This window comes from Macaca nemestrina, chromosome 10 (genome assembly GCF_043159975.1).
Source record: "Macaca nemestrina isolate mMacNem1 chromosome 10, mMacNem.hap1, whole genome shotgun sequence".
Taxonomy (NCBI): domain Eukaryota; kingdom Metazoa; phylum Chordata; class Mammalia; order Primates; family Cercopithecidae; genus Macaca; species Macaca nemestrina.
In genome coordinates this window covers 48060065-48079597 of record NC_092134.1, presented here as the reverse complement: position 1 = coordinate 48079597, position 19533 = coordinate 48060065, and the positions used below count along the sequence as shown (strand labels likewise).

The 19533-nt window shown below is 33.7% G+C and overlaps 1 protein-coding gene across 1 annotated transcript in view; it reads left to right on the top strand.

The window, feature by feature from the left end:
* LOC105473267 (leucine rich repeats and IQ motif containing 1) overlaps nt 1–6113 on the top strand; it is a 239268-nt gene extending 233155 nt beyond the window's left edge. Inside the window, exon 27 of the mRNA XM_071071347.1 lies at nt 4379–6113. Coding sequence (XP_070927448.1) covers nt 4379–4524 — 146 coding nt within the window. The 3' untranslated portion in view covers nt 4525–6113. The remainder of the gene's footprint in view (nt 1–4378) is intronic.
* Nucleotides 6114–19533: the final 13420 nt, after the last annotated feature.

Here is a 19533-nt window from a genome sequence, read left to right as displayed (position 1 = left end):
ATAACTCAAACTTGAACACAGCAATGACCTTACAAACCATCTGTTATTTCAATATTGTAATATCTACCTTAACCCCAAATTTGCCCAATGTAACTCATTCACAGCACTTAAATTGATGTAAATGCTTTGCTGCTAAAAATTAGTTCTGGTCACTTTCATTAAAATGTTTAATTTTTTTCTCCATGCTTTACTTATGCTGTATCTGCTGTTAAGTAATAAAATATGAAAGGATTTTGAAATAATTTATATATCCAGACACATAATGTTGGGTGTATCAATGAAAATTCAATGACGTATTACTATATATCATGAAATTCCTATTTTGACCTGTTTAACGGTTTTTTTATACGTACCAGGAGAGTCATTCAAAGCATTTTACATATTAAATTACTTATCAAAACACAGCATATATATAGACCTTGACATTTGTTAAAGAACCAAGGATTTAACAATAAAATTTTATAGGACCAGAACAAATCTTGAGCAGAACACAGATTGTGTAGCAAAGAAGTGACTTCTTGAAAAATAGAGCATAATCATCAATACATAGTTTCAGCACTTGTATAAGCAATTGATTAGTTGATTTATATGCTCACCTGCAAATACGCAGCAGAGTGTTGTTAAAGTAACATAAATCTATAACAATAATGTTGCAGAAAAGGGAAAACAATTGTCAAAGATTTGTTAGTCATAAATATTTTTGTTCTAGGAGTCCATCAGTAGGTTTAGCTCCAATATCAATATTTTGAGGCAAGAGTCTCTTGCTATTTTATTTTCATATGGGTAAGTAATTTTAGAATGATTATACATTGACCATATTAAATTGCTTCTTTTTATGTGTTTTCATTTCTGGAGTAATCATAGGACAAAGTAATGACTTTGCAATGAATGCCAATATGTGATTCTCTCAGAGAGGTGTTATTTTACTCCTCAATTTATTCTCTATATAGTTAGTGATTTGGGAATTTATATGATAACAAAAAACTCTCACTAAATGCAATGAGAGAATAAGCTATATAGATTACTGCTCAAATTGTCTATTTACACATAGCAGAACAATACAATTCAAGCTTTTAATCACACCTAAAATATTGTTTTCACAAAACATTATATATTCACTTAAGTATTTGCTAAAGACTCATTTTCTATAGCATTTTCATTCCACTTCAAAACTGCTATAAAGCTGTCTTTTAATATTACCCAATGTGCTTTTTAAATTGTAATTATTATTTGTTTAAGGAATTATACCAAGCAATGAAAAGTTAAAAAACTGTTTTTAAAATATAGGTTTACACTGTGAATAAATACAAAAAGATTTAAAGATTCATCAGCAGCTTCAAATACAACATAATAATATCGGGGGAAAAATGTACCATATGGTAAATTTCTGTCAATAAAGAAGTCCCTTAAAATGTAAAAACATTGTTAAGAATAAAGGTTTGATCTAAAGAAAAGCTATGCTTTAATGCAATTCAGTCTATTTCATTTTGAAATATTTATTTTAGAAGCATATGAAATTATCTATATGTGTTTCAATACTTTATACAAAAAGTAGTACTCTCCTTACATGTTACTTTTCATTGTTGGTTTAAAAAAAAGCTTATATTAAGAATAAAACACTTCACGTGCCTTTAGTCCCAGCTTCTGGGGAGGCTGAGGTGAGATGAGAGGATCACTTGAGCCCAGCAGGTGGAGGCTTCGGTAAGCTGAGATTCAAATCATGCACTGCACTCCAGCCTGGGTGACTACAAAACACTGTATCAAAAAATAAATAAAATGAAGAAAGCCCTTAATACATCTTTATACTAAGATAGTTTCAAAAATATTATTAACAAGAAATGATGTTGTTGAATTAAATTTTAAAATACTTCTACTTATTACTTTGAATAATGCTTGGAAGGCACTTGACTTAGTTTACTGTAATGGAACAAAATGTGTGTATTAGTCATTTGTGAAAATCTGCTTACTATTTTATTAATCTCTCTATTTTACCTTAAATAAATATGTCAAAATTGTAATGTTACTTCATTAGTTCATTACTCAGACATCCTTCTCCCTCCACCTCCACCCATGACCCCAGCATTCTCCCTATTTAATGTGTTCTCATAAATACATATTCAGTATCCAGGAAATAGTTTATTTACAAATAATTTTTACTGCTGAGGCAAGATGAGGGTTTACTATTACTTTTATTGTTTTTTAAAATGGACCAAAGTAGACATTCCCTTCTGTCATCTGGGAAAAAATATGAAGTTATATGTTTCCAATGTATAAATAGTAAGTAGAAGGAGGATAAGTTTTTAAGACACTTTCTTAATGCATTTTAGGCCAATAGTTTATCATCTAAGAAACACTTGCTTCTATGCTTAGTAATATTTCTGTTGCTTGAAAGAGTTCTTGCACTTTCTTGAAGGACTACTGACTGATTTATAGAGAGTAGCTCGGCGTAGAATGAATCTGGCTAACATGTGGAAGTCAACTTCAGTTGGCATCTCTCTTAACTGTTAGTCTCTCGACTGAGATTTGCCTTCACAAGTGCCAACCATGAAGGTCTCTGAATTCCTGAGCCATGCTCTGTCTCTAGCTCCGTTACAGACTAGTGTCTGTAGACATGAGCATTAGTCTCTATTGTATCCTGCATGTCCTGTACTAAATCGCTAGCTTTTAATTTTATCCCTGCTTTTTAGTACTATTCTCTTGGTGGAATAAAGGTAAAATATATTCCCTTTATGGAGGTTCATTAACTCCTTTAAATTTGTTTTCCTAATCATAATTTTAAGATTAAAAACTAAAATTCAGTATTCTGTATTTAAAGAGCTTTTAAACGTAAAATGAACGTTTACAATCAATATTCACCATCATGTTGCATCATATTTGAAATTACAGACCGATTTCCTCAAATGGCCTAATGTTTGTTGACTCTTCTATTTATTTGGATGTATATTTTTCAAATATATAAAATTTTAGTTGGAAAAGTATTAATCTCAAAAAACATTCTATTTTTTTTTCTCTCTCTCTGTAACCTTACTTTTAAACACGAAAGCATCAAAATGGAGAATCATGTAGCTTCAACCTTTGCCTCAAGCCAGTACTGAGGAAGCCCTGGAATGCCTCACTCTGCTGCTTTCCAAACCCTTTCCCCACAGATACAGCCCTGTGCTCTTGCTTAATCCTAACAGGATTTAAAGCAGAGGATCATAATTTTTTATTATTTTGTGTTTGTTTATTTTATTTATTTATTTATTTATTTATTTATTTATTTATTTATTTATTTTTGAGATGGAATTTGGGTCTTGTTGCCCAGGCTGGAGTGCAATGGCGCGATTTCGGCTCACCGCAACCCTCCACCTCCCGGGTTCAAGCGATTCCCCTGCCTCAGCCTCCCGACTAGCTGGGATTACAGGCATGCGCCACCACGCCCGGCTAATTTTGTATTTTTGATAGAGAGAGGATTTCGCCATGTTGTTCAGGCTGGTCTCAAACTCCTGACCTCAGGTGATCCGCCAGCATTGATCTCCCAAAGTGCTGGGATTACAGGCGTGAGCCACTGCTCCCGGCCATAATTCTTTAATAGTATTCATGATATGGCATCCTGGGGTCTTACTGAGTAAACATTCTTAATCCACAAACCATTCTTATGACTGTTTTTAACCTCTCAAAGTTTTTATAATATAAAAATAATAATTTCTTTCATTTTATAGCACCTGTGTACAAAGCAGTCTCACTGATCTTACGATCGTTTACAACATAATCAGAAAGGCAGTCTTCACAATAATCCTGATGTGCACATATTATTTCTCGCACTTATAAAACTGATGCTCAGAAAGACTGTTACCTGCCCAGAGTCACAAAGGTCTATTTTATGTAGCCAGAGTAAAACTCATGAATATCTTGATATTCTAGATCCATTATACTTTCCATTTTACCAAGAACACCTTTTTCTGAAAAAGATCTTCATTCAATGGGACTATTTATAAGACAAATGTTAACATGTTTTATTTATTATAATATAAATAATTATAGAAATTTGAACTATGGAAATATAAACAAATATAAATAACTTAAAACTAAGAAGATTTATCTTTTTATAGTTGCGAAATACCAAGGATATTTGAATCTGTAGATAGAAGGAAACTATTATATCTATCTAATACTTTTAGTACCCTCTCTCTATTTAACCTAAACACATTTTATACCAATCTTGATTATATGGTATTACTTTGCAAACAAAAATAAGCTTAACAAAGATACTTCTGTTAAACTCCAAGATCGTAGACTTTTGAAATGCATGTTTTTGACTTAAATATATTTCTAACTTTAAAATATAATTTATTTGGTTCATATTAAGTGAAAATGTACATTTAATATCACTGTCTAGGTTGTTCAGTTAAGGGAATACCAATATCGCCAATCATAACAAATACAAGACCTTCTAAAAAAGAACGTATATCATTCCGAGACAATCCTGTACAACTCAGTGGTGGATGGGGAAGTGGCAAAAAGAAGGCGAACATTTTCAACTAATCCTTAAGGCTTCAGCATTCAAAACATGTGGCAAACTGTTTCATGAAGTCTGGATATCTAGTCATGTCACCAATTGGATACAAGGTTTTAGAGTACTATATTTAATTTGGTTTTTATACATATTTAACAAGTTTGTTTTCTAATAGAGTTATCTTTTTTCTCATCTGTAAAATGGAGTTTTGCATTTCTTCCTGTGTTCATGTGAAATGGCCTCCAGAAAATTCTTGAGATACTGTAATGAAATTTGCATATCCAGGTTTTTTAGTTTTAATTTTTATGACACATGTATTAAAGATAGCTTTTGTTACCAATAACAAATGTTAATGCTATACACATAAAAGCGAATGTAACTTTCTTACTGATGCTGTTTAATGTAGCAATAATGATTAATATATTAATAAACTTTGTTCTATTAGATTATTGTAATTGAGTATTTCAAAGATAAATTAATACATGGAATAAGTGAAAATGAACAGTGACAAAGGCCTTTATTTTTTTAATTTTAAATTACCTTAAATAGATTAGAGAGTAATGATAAAATCTATATTCAATTTCAATTAGAATAGAAATTTAAGTAATTATCATTTGGATGATTGGATATTTTATCTGTAATGTCAGATGTTTATTACCCTTATTTATAGAGGTAGACACTAATTTTGGTTCATTAACGTTATTATACTAATTCAAGAAATACTCTATCATTTTAATTTTTCATTAAGTTACCTTAAAATCGTCATTTAAAGGTACTTTTTCAAAGTTCAAATTACCATTTCGTAATATTCACCTACTTTCTAAAATTACAGACCCATTTTATTAAAGTCTTACTATTGTGTGATTAATGTTCTACCATATCTCAGTAAATTTAATGTACAAAATGCCGTGTTTACACTTAGTTCTCTTAGATCTGTTACTCTCCTGAGTCTGGGACTTTTTTCATAAAGCTAAATTCATAGTTTTTCAGTTTCCATAGCTGTGTTGCTCAATAATAGCATCCAGTGAACTTTAGTGTCTTTTTGTTTTCCCTATATTTTATTAAAATATTTCATCTAAAGATGATTGAAGAGATGTAGAGATACATGTATTAATTTGTATTCCCCATCTACTTTTGGATCCCTATTGCATTGCAAACCTATCTTTTAACTTGACTGAGATAGAAAAGTTAATGAGACTTGAGCTGTCAATCAATAAAGAAGATGCAGATTCATATGTGTTGTCCTAGAATTTCCACTCCATGTGTAGTTGTTTTATGAACATTCTCTTGTTGTCATCCTTTTACTAACAACACCCACAAACCAACATAATGTAATAAAGGAAAATATTTTATCTTAGCTTGTTGCGAACCCTGAAGGAGACAAGCCACATTAAAGCTGATATTGATGTTGTTTTATGGATTATATACGGAAATCAATGAAGTGGAAAAGCTGGCATGAGAACTGAAATTCTTATGATTAAACTGTTTCATCCCCAAAATAACTTTAATCTATAGTTTCCTTATTCTGTAACCTGTGTAATTGTTTCATAATATTAACTTTCAGGATGATGAATGGTGCTGATGCTCCTAAATTTGCAGGTAATGATTGATATATGTGTCAATAAAATACTTTCCTAATTATGGTGTCAAATTGGAAGTTTTTTTATACTGTTATTTATTGTGTTCAGCCTTGACATTATTATCTTTAAAAAATTATTTCAATGCTCAAACTTATCATTTTGTAGCACTACTTTATTTGTGTTGATGGAAATAGAAAAGTTAAACTGAAATTTTAAAAATTGGATAAAGCATGAAAGAAATCAAACCAAGAAATATTCTTTCTCCTGTCTCCTTGAGTCAACATTTTAATTAATAATTTGTTTTTAAGATTCAGGGAGGTAAAAATATGAGCCTGTCTCTTCACTTAGTTGGCACTGAATTTTGGACTGACCGTGATGGACTTAGGCAATGTTACTATTCAAACATGTGACCCACAATGACTTTTTTTTTTTTTTTATACTTTAAGTTCTAGGGTACATGTGCATAACGTACAGGTTTGTTACATATGTATACTTGTGCCATGTTGCTGTGCTGCACCCATCAACTCGTCAGCACCCATCAACTCGTCGTTTACATCAGGTATAACTCCCAATAAAATCCCTCCCCCCTCTCCCCCCCCCATGATAGGCCCCGGTGTTGATGTTCCCCTTCCCGAGTCCAAGTGATCTCATTGTTCAGTTCCCACCTATGACATATGTTTATTGCGGCACTATTCACAATAGCAAAGACTTGGAATCAACCCAAATGTCCATCAGTGACAGACTGGATTAAGAAAATGTGGCACATATACACCATGGAATACTATGCAGCCATAAAAAAGGATGAGTTTGTGTCCTTTGTAGGGACATGGATGCGGCTGGAAACCATCATTCTTAGCAAACTATCACAAGAACAGAAAACCAAACACCGCATGTTCTCACAATGACTTTTTGTCCTCTCCTGTGCTCTATATCCTACCCCCGACCCCTTCCACATTTAATTCTCACCTTTCTGTAAGTACCCCATCCCAGTGAGGTAACACTTATCGTCACTGCCTTCTAGCTAGTAAGAATAGCAAAATGAATAGCTAATCACAAAAAGCTTAGTAGAAGTTCTAGGTGGGGTTGTTTGGAGATTTCAGAATATTTTGATGAAAATCAACTACATTGGTTTATGGAGATAGCCCTGTCCCAAGGTCCAATCCACCAACAATGTATTTGTGTACATAGTATATATAAGAGATCTTATTAGGTGTTTTGGGAAGCATTCCAAATCATTACTAGATATGGCTCATAATTTCTCCTTTCTTCTTTCTTTCCTTCCTTCCTTCCTTTCTTCCTTCCTTCTTTTTTTTTTTTTTTTTTTTTTTTTTGATGGAACCTTGCTCTCTTGCCCAGGCTGGAGTGCAGTGGTGGAATCTCGGCTCACTGCAACCTCCGCCTCTCGGGTTCAAGCGATACTTGTGCCTCAGCCTCCCTAGTAGCTGGGATTACAGGTGCCCACCACCACAGCTGGCTAATATTTTGTATTTTCAGTAGAGACACGGTTTCACCATGTTGGCCAGGCTGGTCTTGAATTCCTGGCCTCAAGTGGTCCACCCGCCTTGGCCTCCCAAATTGCTGGAATTACAGGCGTGAGCCACCCCGACCAGCCTGGCTTATAATTTCTTATTGTGTTCATAAGTTAGTTGGAGGGATAGCACTCCTATTAAAAAAAAAAAAAAAAAAGAAGAAGAAGAAAAAAGAATAATATAACAAAAGGCAAAGCATTATTATGAGCACTGCTGCACCTTAGATGCAAAAGAGAGAATACACCAACATTCTTGGACATTAGGTTGAGTTTTTCTTTCTTGGGGAAAACAAGGGACAGCACATTTCAACTAGAAAGAATATCTTGTAAGGCATAGTAGGTATTAAAAGGTTTCTGAAATTTGAATTTCAAATGAACAATAAATAGCAGCTTTTAAGAAATCTTTGTCTACTTTTAAATCCTTGCAACAGTAATATAATAAGCTTTAGTTCTTGTATTTCCTGAGCGTACTGTTTAGCTATTTAATTAGTCATTTCCATGATTTTTCTCCTTATTAGTAATTTTCTCATTTTTTTCTCATGTTTCTCCAAATCTGTGTAATATTGATATGAAGTTTAGAAAAATAACGTTAAACATTTATGATATATTTTGATTATATTTTACTCTAGTATGCTATAATAAAAGTAGCTGTAATAAATTTTATAAGAGAGAAATATAGTGATGTCCTTAAAGTAGTATTCATTATTATTTATTGTGTAGCTAATTATTCATCATCTGGATGTATGGCTTTTATGACTGCACGGAGACTAAAGTGAGTTATAATTAATATATTTTAATTTAGAGGAAGAAGACCCCTAAGGAGTCTACGGGATTGCAGTTGTCAAATCTAATTTCTAAGTAGTCACTAATATGAGATGTAATTCTATTGTTCTTTTCAGTATACAATGAAATCTGTTATCTGCCATGATATTTTTGCTTACCTAGATGGAGTTGTTTTTGCTCTAATTATTGTGAAATTCAGAGAAAGGCCCTTAGTGAGCACTGAAAGAACTGTAATCTAGGTCTATGCTGTGCAACACATTAGCCACTAGACAATTGTGATTAGGATGTACTTAAAATATGGCTAATCTCAGCTGAGATAAAGTCTAAGTGTAAAATTCATATCAGATTTCAGAGATTTCATATAAAAATATAGAATTGCCCAATAATGTTATATTAATTAAAATAATAGTATCTTGTTTCTTTTAATTTTTTCAATGTAAGTATTAAAAAATTTAAATTATATGTACAGTTAACATATTTCTGTTGGACGACACTAACCTTGAAGCTGTTGTGTAAAATAATATAGAAAGGGTGTTTTATGCAGAAAATAATTGGTAAGATATTAGGAGACTCAGAGGTGACACAAAACAGGGCACACAAATCCTAGTTTATAAAACAAGAGACCTTAGATTCTGCTAAACATAGTGAATATTATGAAATAAAAAGTGGAAATAACCCTCGATTGTGGTTCTAGACTTTAAAGTGGCATAATTGAATTTAACCCTTCATTTCCTGTACTTATTTTTTTTTAATCAAAGACCATCTTACAAACTCAGGATAAAGTCTTGTATGTTATTTGGATACTTGTTGTAAGAAATAGGATTAGCACCTGACTTGTAATCTATTTCATATCAGGTTTTACATAGATATAATTATTAATTATTCAAATAGCACAGTTTGTACTGTGATATGGATGGATTCTTGTAATGAGAGCCATATTATATTTGACATCCTGTTGGATCATAAATCCAGTTTTAATCTAAAAGACACAAAATATAAGAGCCAATAGCAGTCGCATAAGTGGATATATTTGAATGACAAAAACAAGTATAATGCATTTATAACTTCCAAGAATCATATGATTATGCTTTATGTGGCACTTCCTGACAACCACTCACACTTCCTTTTCAAATATGCAGATCATTTACATTACTGGGAAACAGAATTTTACCCAAACCGAAAGTTAAACTGAAATGCTTCATGTGACTTCTCTGTAACTCACCTCTCTGTCAGCACTTCAGGGCAAGGGAGCAAGTAAGTTTCAAGAGCCCTCTCTAGTGGATCTGGAATAGCCACCGGTAGGAAAGGATCAGAAGGTTTCCTTAGATTTCAATACAGAAGAATGCATAAGGAAGCATGGAAGAGTGTCACAACTGCTGATGTCTGCTGTAGCAATGGGAGGTTAGAGTGAGAACTTACTTGACTTGCTAGTCGTCTTTGCTGTAAGGCAACAGCAAGCCAAGGTGCTACAGGAAGATTCTTTCAAGCTCTTGAGAAAAGTGAACCAGTTCAATTAAAAATGCAACAGGAAAAGTTCTCCTTACATTTCATGGTTATATTTGCCATTAGTGACAAATATAATCTGCATAACATTCCTACATTTTAGGAGATGTTGTTATAACCACATTTATATTGCAAGAGCAGAGGTGAGAAAGCACTTCAAATTCATAATTTCCTTATGGAGGCCTGAATGCAGCTGCCAGTGATAACCAGATGAGTAAATATAAAACTATTTTTTAAAACAAATATGTCTGAAATGTAGTTTTCTCCCACAAATGCTATAATAGAAACTTTCAAACTATTTTTATGATCCCCAAGGGATTGATCTAGCTCAGCATTGTACAATATAAGTATAATGTGAGCCATATATGTAATTTTACATTTTTAAGTCACATTAGAAATGTAAAAATAAATTGGTAAAATTAATTTAGTACTGTATTTTATTTGATCTAATATATCCAACAGATACCTTTTATTTAATGGAATTAGAGGACATTATCTTTTTTTTTTTTTTTTTTTGAGACGGAGTCTTGCTCTGTCGCCCAGACTGGAGTGCAGTGGCGGGATCTCAGCTCACTGCAAGCTCCGCCTCCCGGGTTTACGCCATTCTCCTGCCTCAGCCTCCCGAGTAGCGGGACTACAGGCGCCAGCCACCTCGCCCGGCTAGTTTTTTGTATTTTTTAGTAGAGACGGGGTTTCACCGTGTTAGCCAGGATGGTCTCGATCTCCTGACCTCGTGATCCGCCCGTCTCGGCCTCCCAAAGTGCTGGGATTACAGGCTTGAGCCACCGCGCCCGGCCTGACATTATCTTATAGGAGAAAATTTTAACTATATTAGCCCCTAAAATTACATGTCTTAATGAAAACAAAAATGCATAAAAATAAAGTAATTTTAGATTAACATATATAAGTATGTAGCTATTAGTAAATGTTAATACATATTACAAATCAAATGATAAATGCTAAATTAATACTTTAAACTTTCATATGGATGTGAGGTTTTCTCTCAAAGTTATTGGATTCAAGAGTTCTCTACCAACGTTCATGTATCAGTAGAAAATTACAAGGAGACTTGGTAAGGGTGAATCTCTCTCCCATCTTTCTCCACATTATTCAGATTTGATCCAACAATGGATTTTCTATTAACTTCGAAATAAAACCAGTGCTTGGAATAACTCAGTGTGATACATAGACAAAGTAAGAAATCAGCACAACAATTTTGTTATGCTAAGTACATATTTTGGTGTGAGACATATGGAAGAAAGTAAAAGGAACTTTTTTTTTTTTTTTTTTTTGTAATCTGATTGTGTTGTGTTCTAATCCTTGCTCTGATGGGCATCTTGAACAAGTGACAAACTTTCTGAGCCTGTTTCCTTACCATTAAGTTCAGACTGATGTATAACTCATAGGGTCAAGTGACAAAGTATAATGAGAAGCCCCTGGCCTAGTATCTTGATTTTCATAAACATTCAGCAAATACCAACTTGACACAGTAAACCTTTCAAGAACAATATTCCAAAATTAAACCAAAAATACTCTAGCAGATTAAAATTGGAACAATTCGACATACCATATTTAGGAAATATTTCCATGAAATGATGGGAAATTAAAAAAAAAAAAAAAACTTTGAGAACTGATTCCTCTAGATTTGTCTTGAAATGGAAGTAGAACTCAATGTTTTAAATACATCAGTCTTAAGCCTCTTCCATTTTAAGTAAGTAGAATCTTTGGAAATGTAAAAGGTATAAATTTCTAATAGCATGTTAACTTATTTTTTCACATGAGCAAGTAGAAGACACATTTCTAGAAAACAGGTGGGAATGTCAACACCAGTACTCTTTAAGCAATGCACTATACTCCAAAATACATCCAGAAAATGTTTCTACTACCAGGGTCCAAAGGTGGATGCCAGATAATTGATTAGACTGACTTGTATTCTCTGTAAAATAAATTGGTAAAATAATTTAATAATATTATTTTATTTAATATATTCAACATATACCTTTTATTAAATAGAATTATGAGGACATTGTCCTACAGGATAAAATTTTAGCTGTATTAGCCCCTAAAATTATATGTCCTAAAGAAAACTAAAATACATAAAATAAGGTGGTTTTAGATTATTAACATCTGTAAGTATGTAGCTACTTTTTCATCCCTTTCCCTTTAAGGGAAATATTGGCTAGTTGTCTTTTTAGGGAGACAAAGAGAAAGATATCCACCACTGTGTTTTGTTTCGTTCTTAATCTTATTCAGTGTTTAAACTGTGCAATTGTATCTTCTATTGAGAATAAAAACCTTTTTTGTTTTATTACCTTCATAAACTATTTTTAAAATATTGACCTAGATCCAATAAACAACACTAAAAGGAACTTATAGTTTAGTATCCTAAAGGAGATTTTAAAAATGTTTTGGAGATAGGAAGGATTGGTTTCAAATAATAATGGACAGGGAGCAGGTGTTTCCAGATTCTATTTAACTGATCTTGAAGGATGAATTAACAAAAGCATTTTAAGTGAAGAACACAGACTAAATAAATACCTAGAGACAGATCACAATAATGTATCCAGGGAATAGAGAGTAGAACAAACCAAGGACTGGATTATTAGCTAGAACTGAGATAGCTTGGTGAGAGAGACCAGAAGTTAGTGGGAAATGTGAGTGGGAAACAGGATTGGATCAACTACCCTGATACCTGTCCAATCTATAGGCTTCAGGTTATTTGTATAATCTCCAGGTGGAAAACTGCTATGTGATGGTTTTCAAAATAGGAAGGCAATAGTATTCTCAGATAATGTTAATTCCAACAATTTTTTGGTATATTTTGAAATAAAATTAGACATGGTTAGGGGAAATAGTAATTTAATTCAAATATGAAGAGATAACAATCAAGTTACCTACACTGAAGTCTGTACTTATTGGGTATATCAATTTATTAGTATTATTAAGTGGAAGAAAACTTCATCTACAGAGGTATTGGCCTTTCATTCTGTTGATAGTTGATTTTACATGTGCTGATGCCTCTTAAATCTGAGTGAAGCTGCTTCCAAGTGTAGACATTAGTAGAACCATTTGTAAATACTTTCCTCACAAGGATATTGATATAGATAGTGATTTCCTGAACAAGCTAACCTACTCAAGGGATTGAGTTCCTTGAGGGCTTCAGAAGCACTATGATGAGTCCTCTAAGTCTAGTATTGGCTGGAAAAAGCTAGAATTTCTAAGATTATTTATCTGGAATACATTAGAACCAAAGAATTGGATTGCCTTTCTATCTTAGACAGCTCGGGCTCCTGTTACACAGTACCATAGACTTGGTGACTTAAATAACAACTATTTATTTTTCACAGTTCTGGAGGCTGGAATTCTGAGATCAGGGTGTCAGTATTCGGGGGTTCTTGATTAGGGCTTTCCTCTTGGTTAAAGAAAGCCATCTTCTTACTGTATCTTCACGTATCTGGGAAAAAGATCTGGTATCTCTTCATCCCCTTTCAAGTGGGCTAATCCCATCATGAGGACCCCACTTTCATGACTAAATCTAACATTACCTTCTAGAGGCCCCATCTCCAAGTACCATCACGTGGAGGATTAGAGTTTCAACATAATGAATTTTAGAGGAACACATCCACTCATAGCAGCATCTTAGAGACCATATAGTTTAATTGATAAGAATTGTATTTCTAATAAACTTTTAAACACACATTAAAAATACATAGTCTTATAATTGGAATATTTTAACAGAGAAACTGAGACTTTAAAAGGTAACTGTCCTTGTTTTAGGTTATACAGATGATTAATGGCAGAGTTAGGAGTAGGACCCCCATCTCCTGAGTCACAAAAATCATGGAAAATTTATGTTAGAGGCAATACCTATGTTTATAACCTAACCGAATAATAGTTTGGGGTAAACACACTTACCTTAATGCAGTACACACACCTCAGGACTTAGCAACTTCATAGAGATTTCTTTCTCATGTGTGATCCATTTTCTTTCCATCTTCTAACAATCATAATTATATGCTTCATATTCTTAATGTAAATAGTTGAATCTGTTTCTGCTTTTTAAGTCACTTTTTCTTACATAGCACCATTTGTTAATTATTTTTTCTAGGTCCATAATCCTTAGTAAATGATTTCACAATGTGAATTTTAAAATATATAACAGCAGCAAACACATAATGCTTATTTTATGACCAGGCACTGTTCTAAATGCTTTAGATACATTAACTTTCTTTATATTAACTCCTACCCTTGGAAATAAACAGCCTTCATTTGATAGAAGATTACACTGAATCAGAATCTCAGTATCCCACTCACTCAGTATACCACAGTGAGTGGTAGAGCTGGACGTAACCCCAGTGAGTCTGAATCTAGTCTCTGCATTATTACATTTTTGGTGTTATAGATGAAATAGATATGCATAAATACACATTATGATACAAGTGTGTAACCAGTTAGCCAAACTTGCTCATCTGTATAATGAAAACATAGGCTAGAATGATACAATAGTTACTCGACAGAAGACACTCCTTTTCTAAGTTTAGTCTTTAATTTCAGCTTAAGGCAAAATATAAGAAGTTATTTTCTTCTCCTTAGAGAAAATTAATCCGGATTTTAAAAAGTAGTACTATAACATATTTGTGAACAAACTTCAGAATATAAACTATTGTGAGCATTAAAGATGTCATTTGGAAGTTTTGATTTGAAAGAGACTTGCATGACAGGTTTAACCCTGTAACATACCTTGTTCAGTGCAACTGAATGTGCAATTTTGAGAATCAGCCACTTTAGTTACAGGGAATTTTCATTGTTAGAAAGTTAGTCTTTTACATGAAAAAAAAATATTCTAACTCAAGTCAATCAACTTAGTTCCACCACTGGGGCAAAACTGAATGAATTTAATCACTCTTTCTAATGTCGTAGCTAAAATTCACTAACTCTTACAACCATTCTTTAATATGATATGGTTTACAAATCCTTTTTGCATCAGCCACAGTACACAAAATAGCTTCATATTATTATTCTTTCTCTATAAAAATAGTTTCCAGAGCTCTTTTTAATTCTCTAGATTTCTTCATATTTCAATGTATTTTGAAGATCTGGTCTTCCTTGATGTGTGACTGTTTCATTTCTATTAATGTAATATAAGCTAATTTTTTTTAGCTTCCTTAGCAACTAAGTCATGCTGTAGACTCAAAAGTACCCTCAGAGCTTTATTGTTGGAACCCCATAAGCTTTGTTTCTCTTCTCTATATTTTTTAACTTTAATTTGCAATTTTGAGTTTGCGTCCATTAATTTAATCCTATCATTCTACCTTTGCCCAAAATATCTGCATCCCAATTGTTGTGTATTCTAAAGATTTAGCTGGCCATCCTAAGAATCCATAAATTGTAAAACATAGTAAGTATAAAATATCTATATTTAAGTTTTTGGTGAAAATATTGAAAAAAGTTACACCTTTAATGGATGATACCTGAATAAATTTTTTTTAAGTGATTTACGGAATTCCATGGTGTTCACCTCTAGAACTAGTTGCATGATGTACCCTAGAGACACTTTTATATCCTATATGATTTGCCTCAACTGTGATCCAGTAGTTAGAGATGCCCAAAGAAGCTAATATATCTTAAATTAAACAGTACATATAGATCTAACTTTATTTCATAAAAGCAAAAATTAGTAAAAGTTCTTTAATTTATTTTGCCAAGATTTATATTTCTTTTTAAATTTTAAGCCGAATATTCAAAGTTTTATTAACCTAAGAAAGAATGCAAGATTGAAGGGCATTTCTACTGGAAACAGATAAATCGGGTATTTAGATTTTGCTTAATTCAACTGAATTCAATTATTAAGCAATTCCTAATGTGGCAAAAGAGTGGCTGTATACCTCTCCCCAAAAGTAGCATATATGAATCAAATACAGTGTAAAATAAAACATTTCAAGAACATTAATCAGAAGTGAACCCCAAACAAGTCCTTTTTAAAATTAAAGTGTTTTTAAATACTTATTTTATAGTAATTTTAATACTGCAAAAAGTGTTTGAAATCTCATAAAGAAGTGGAAATAAATGTATTCTTTAAAGACCTTTCTTTTATTTTTGGTATCTTAAAAATACTTATTTAGTAGAATGGCAGTAAACATTTTAATTGCTTATTATATTTGAACTGTATTAATAAATTGTGAGTTCATGAATCTTTGTGAACTGAGAGAGCAAATATGAAGGTAAGAAAGTGTTTAATTTTTTTAGGATTGTATAACAAGGGTCCATTTGGGGGCATCTGATGTTGGAAACTGAAAGATGATGTAATCCCATGAGGTCTCTGAGACTTTTCAACAGAGGTCTTCGGATGCCCAGGGCGCCACCCTGCTATAGGTAATGCGTCAACTTGGTTTAATAAAAAGGTCATTAAAAAATCCAGTAAGGGTTAAGAAATTTTTACTGTGGAACAAGATCTTAAGAAGAGACATTACCGTGACCTGGCATTGAAAATATTGGCAGTCAGGCTGAAACCTGGCATTTTTTTTTTTTTTTTCCATCGGGGGAGTCGATCATTACTTGTTGAGGACAGGTAGTTAAGAGTGAGGTATGAGTTACTTTCGGGCGCTCTCCCTTCGCCCGTTTGTCCCCCCACGTTTGTGTGCAGGCGTGATCTTTGTACTGTCAGAGAGTTGCGTGTCTCTTGACTAAACTCCTCTAAATCTGCCGCATTTTGTGATATGGATTAATTCTGATTGCCAACATGTGAAACAAAAAGGGCACTGTCCTTACCAAGGGACGGCTAGATGATCCATTTGCCAACATCAATATTTGGATGGAAAGCTTAAAATATGCTGTTTTTCCAAGAGTTAAACTTTAAAGGAGGAAAAGCACCACTGATGAAATATTAGCATCAAATCGGTTAACCACTAACTCCTTTCCATTTTCGTCGTCGAGGCTCTTTTAAGTTTGCATGAGAAACGAAACTTCATTCTCTTTGCTCAGAATAGAGACTCCTCCACCTATGCCCGTTTAACCACAGAGTCGTTCCTGATTGTAATGGACTTCTCCCACTGCGTTGAAGTGGAGACCTGGCCCTCATTCCAGACGTCCCGCACTGCAGTCGCTCATGGCTCCCTCCAGGCCGGGAGCCAGGAGGGTGGTCCTTCACCGAGGTGCGCAGCAAGTGGCGGTCCATCCATGCAATGGGGCGCACCAATCTGCCTCCAAAAATTTGCTGCGCACACAACCTTTCCACAGTTCCTGATCAGAAAGGGCTAACGAGATGTCTGTCTACAGCTGTCGCTGGGCGAGGGCGCAGGCTTTGGGAAGTGGTTCAGCGCGAGCAAGGACACCGCTTGCAGCCCTCGGTCCTGCACCCCTAGGAGGGGCGTCCCACAAGCTCGGCTTCCCTTCTGCGAGCCACAGAGAGCTTTTTGTTCCGAAATTCTCATTACGACAGATAGCGTGTTAAAACTCATCAAAATTCACATCAGGAATCTGTGTTGCTGGGGATAGGCAAGACAGGTTGGGAGGAAAAAAGGAGTGAATATTAATCTTCACCTTTCTCTAAAGTTCTTTGATGATTTTCGAAATAAAGGAGCTGGCGCTCTCTCCTCCCTCTTTTTTTCTCTGAATAATCCTTGATGTAATAAATGTGTTTGTGTTTTTCCTCTTTCTGTTGAACTTATAAAACACCATGACAAAGAGGATAAGCTAGATTTCGAGACGTTTTCACGCCCACAGTGAGATTCATTCTAAGCTCACCACCTTGGGATCTAAACCCGGGCCTCTTGTCCTGAGATAAAAGATATCAGTGGGCATGGAAGTGGCACAGTAGGTGGGGAACTTATGGGAGGCCAATCTACTTCACTCCTTGTACTCGCTTCGATTTTGTATATTGGCTATACTCTGAGGGTCTGGTTTGATTAATGACCACGAACTTCACATTTACGTTGTATAATTCCAGTCCAAAGGAGAAATATCCATCATTTTGTCTCAGCTATCTTTACTGAGATTTTTCTTTAAGGAAGTCTTTACCTGAAATGGGAAATCTCAAGGAGTGAAAATGCACGCACATCTTTTTGAAAATAAGCAACCCTGTCTTTCAGACATATCTAGTAACTCAGCAGGAAAAAAAAAATGTATTTAAATATATCGAATAGAAGTTTAACAGTTCACTTATCAAACAAAATAGTGGAAAAACGTTTTAGAGACGTGATTAATAGTTTGCTGGTGAAATACCAGTCTATGAATTGAATACAGTTCAACTTATGTACCTCTATATGTGTCATAGAAGAAGTCTAACGTTAACGGTCTTTATTATATTCAGAACTTCCTGAAAAAATGACGACAGCCATAGAAAGAAATAGAGGTGACTAGATTATTACAGATGATTTATTTTAAAGTTTGGATTAAAATACATTTTTTATAGTAAAAGCAAACAATGTCTATAGTAATGGGTACACATACGCTAGATAAATCAAGATATTTGCACCAAGGGCAAAGAGTCATACTGTATTTTTACATTTAAATTGGATCCTTTAGGAGAACAGAAGTTTACTTCTCTCTCTTTTAAGAAAAGGCAACTGTGTGAAAAACTATTATTGAAACACATTGATATTCAGAAACAAGCATCACTTTTTGAAAAGCCGAAAGTTTATGAAACACCAAAATCTTTAATACTGTTATTACAATCAGTGTAAAAATTTAATTCATTATACTGGACAGCTTTGCAGCAGCATACTTTAAAGACTTATAAGATCGATTAACATCTAATTGTTTTTTTAAAGGCAGAAACTTCAAAAATGTCACAAAGTTACACTTTAGTCTGTAGGTGTGTTTTCTGGTGGTGGATTGGGCATATATTTTAAAGAAAAGCCTACATATTTATTTGTGTGTGCATATATTTTTATTTTGATGAAAACCTCTTGAGCTGCTTTGCTGCAAAATATATTTCAGTATCTGTTATGTCTGCAGAGCTGTGGGAAGGCTGAAGATGAAGGCAGGGAAGGAAAACAGCAGCAGAGCACACACAAACACGAGGCCACCTGGCATCTTGCCATGCTACATGACATTCAATTATTTTAGTACTTTTTCATGAAAGTTTCTCTCCACCAGCTCCTCCCCTCTTCAGACCATTGCTCTTCTACATTTGGCATAGTTCGCCTGATTCAGCACACATTTTTTTTCTTGCTCTACTTATAAGCCTCAAACTCTCACTGCAAAAATGAAATCCTGTCTTGACATTCCCACTATTCGTATGTAAGTGTGACATTTCTCTCAGTAAGTTGAAATCGGAAGAAACTAGAGTGGTCTATACATTTATTCTACAGCTGCTTTAATGCTGCATATGTAAATATTTTTTTCATTTCCCAAAACATATTCACAAAGGGAAGATGGGCATTAAAAGCAGCTTTTAGTCTATGAGGTTTCTTTTTTCTTTTTTAGTAAAATGAGTCAAGATGCCTTAATCTGCGAATCATTTATCTGAATTTTACTTTCTAATAAAGCACTACTTTGGGGGTGGCAGAGTGTCAAATAGTCATTTCAATGGACTTTCTAATAATTTTAACTTCTTCAATTATTCTAATTCTAGGCTCTAAATGGGAACTAAAAAAAAGAAAGAAAGAAAGAAAAAAGAAACTTAAAACAAATCCCAAATCACT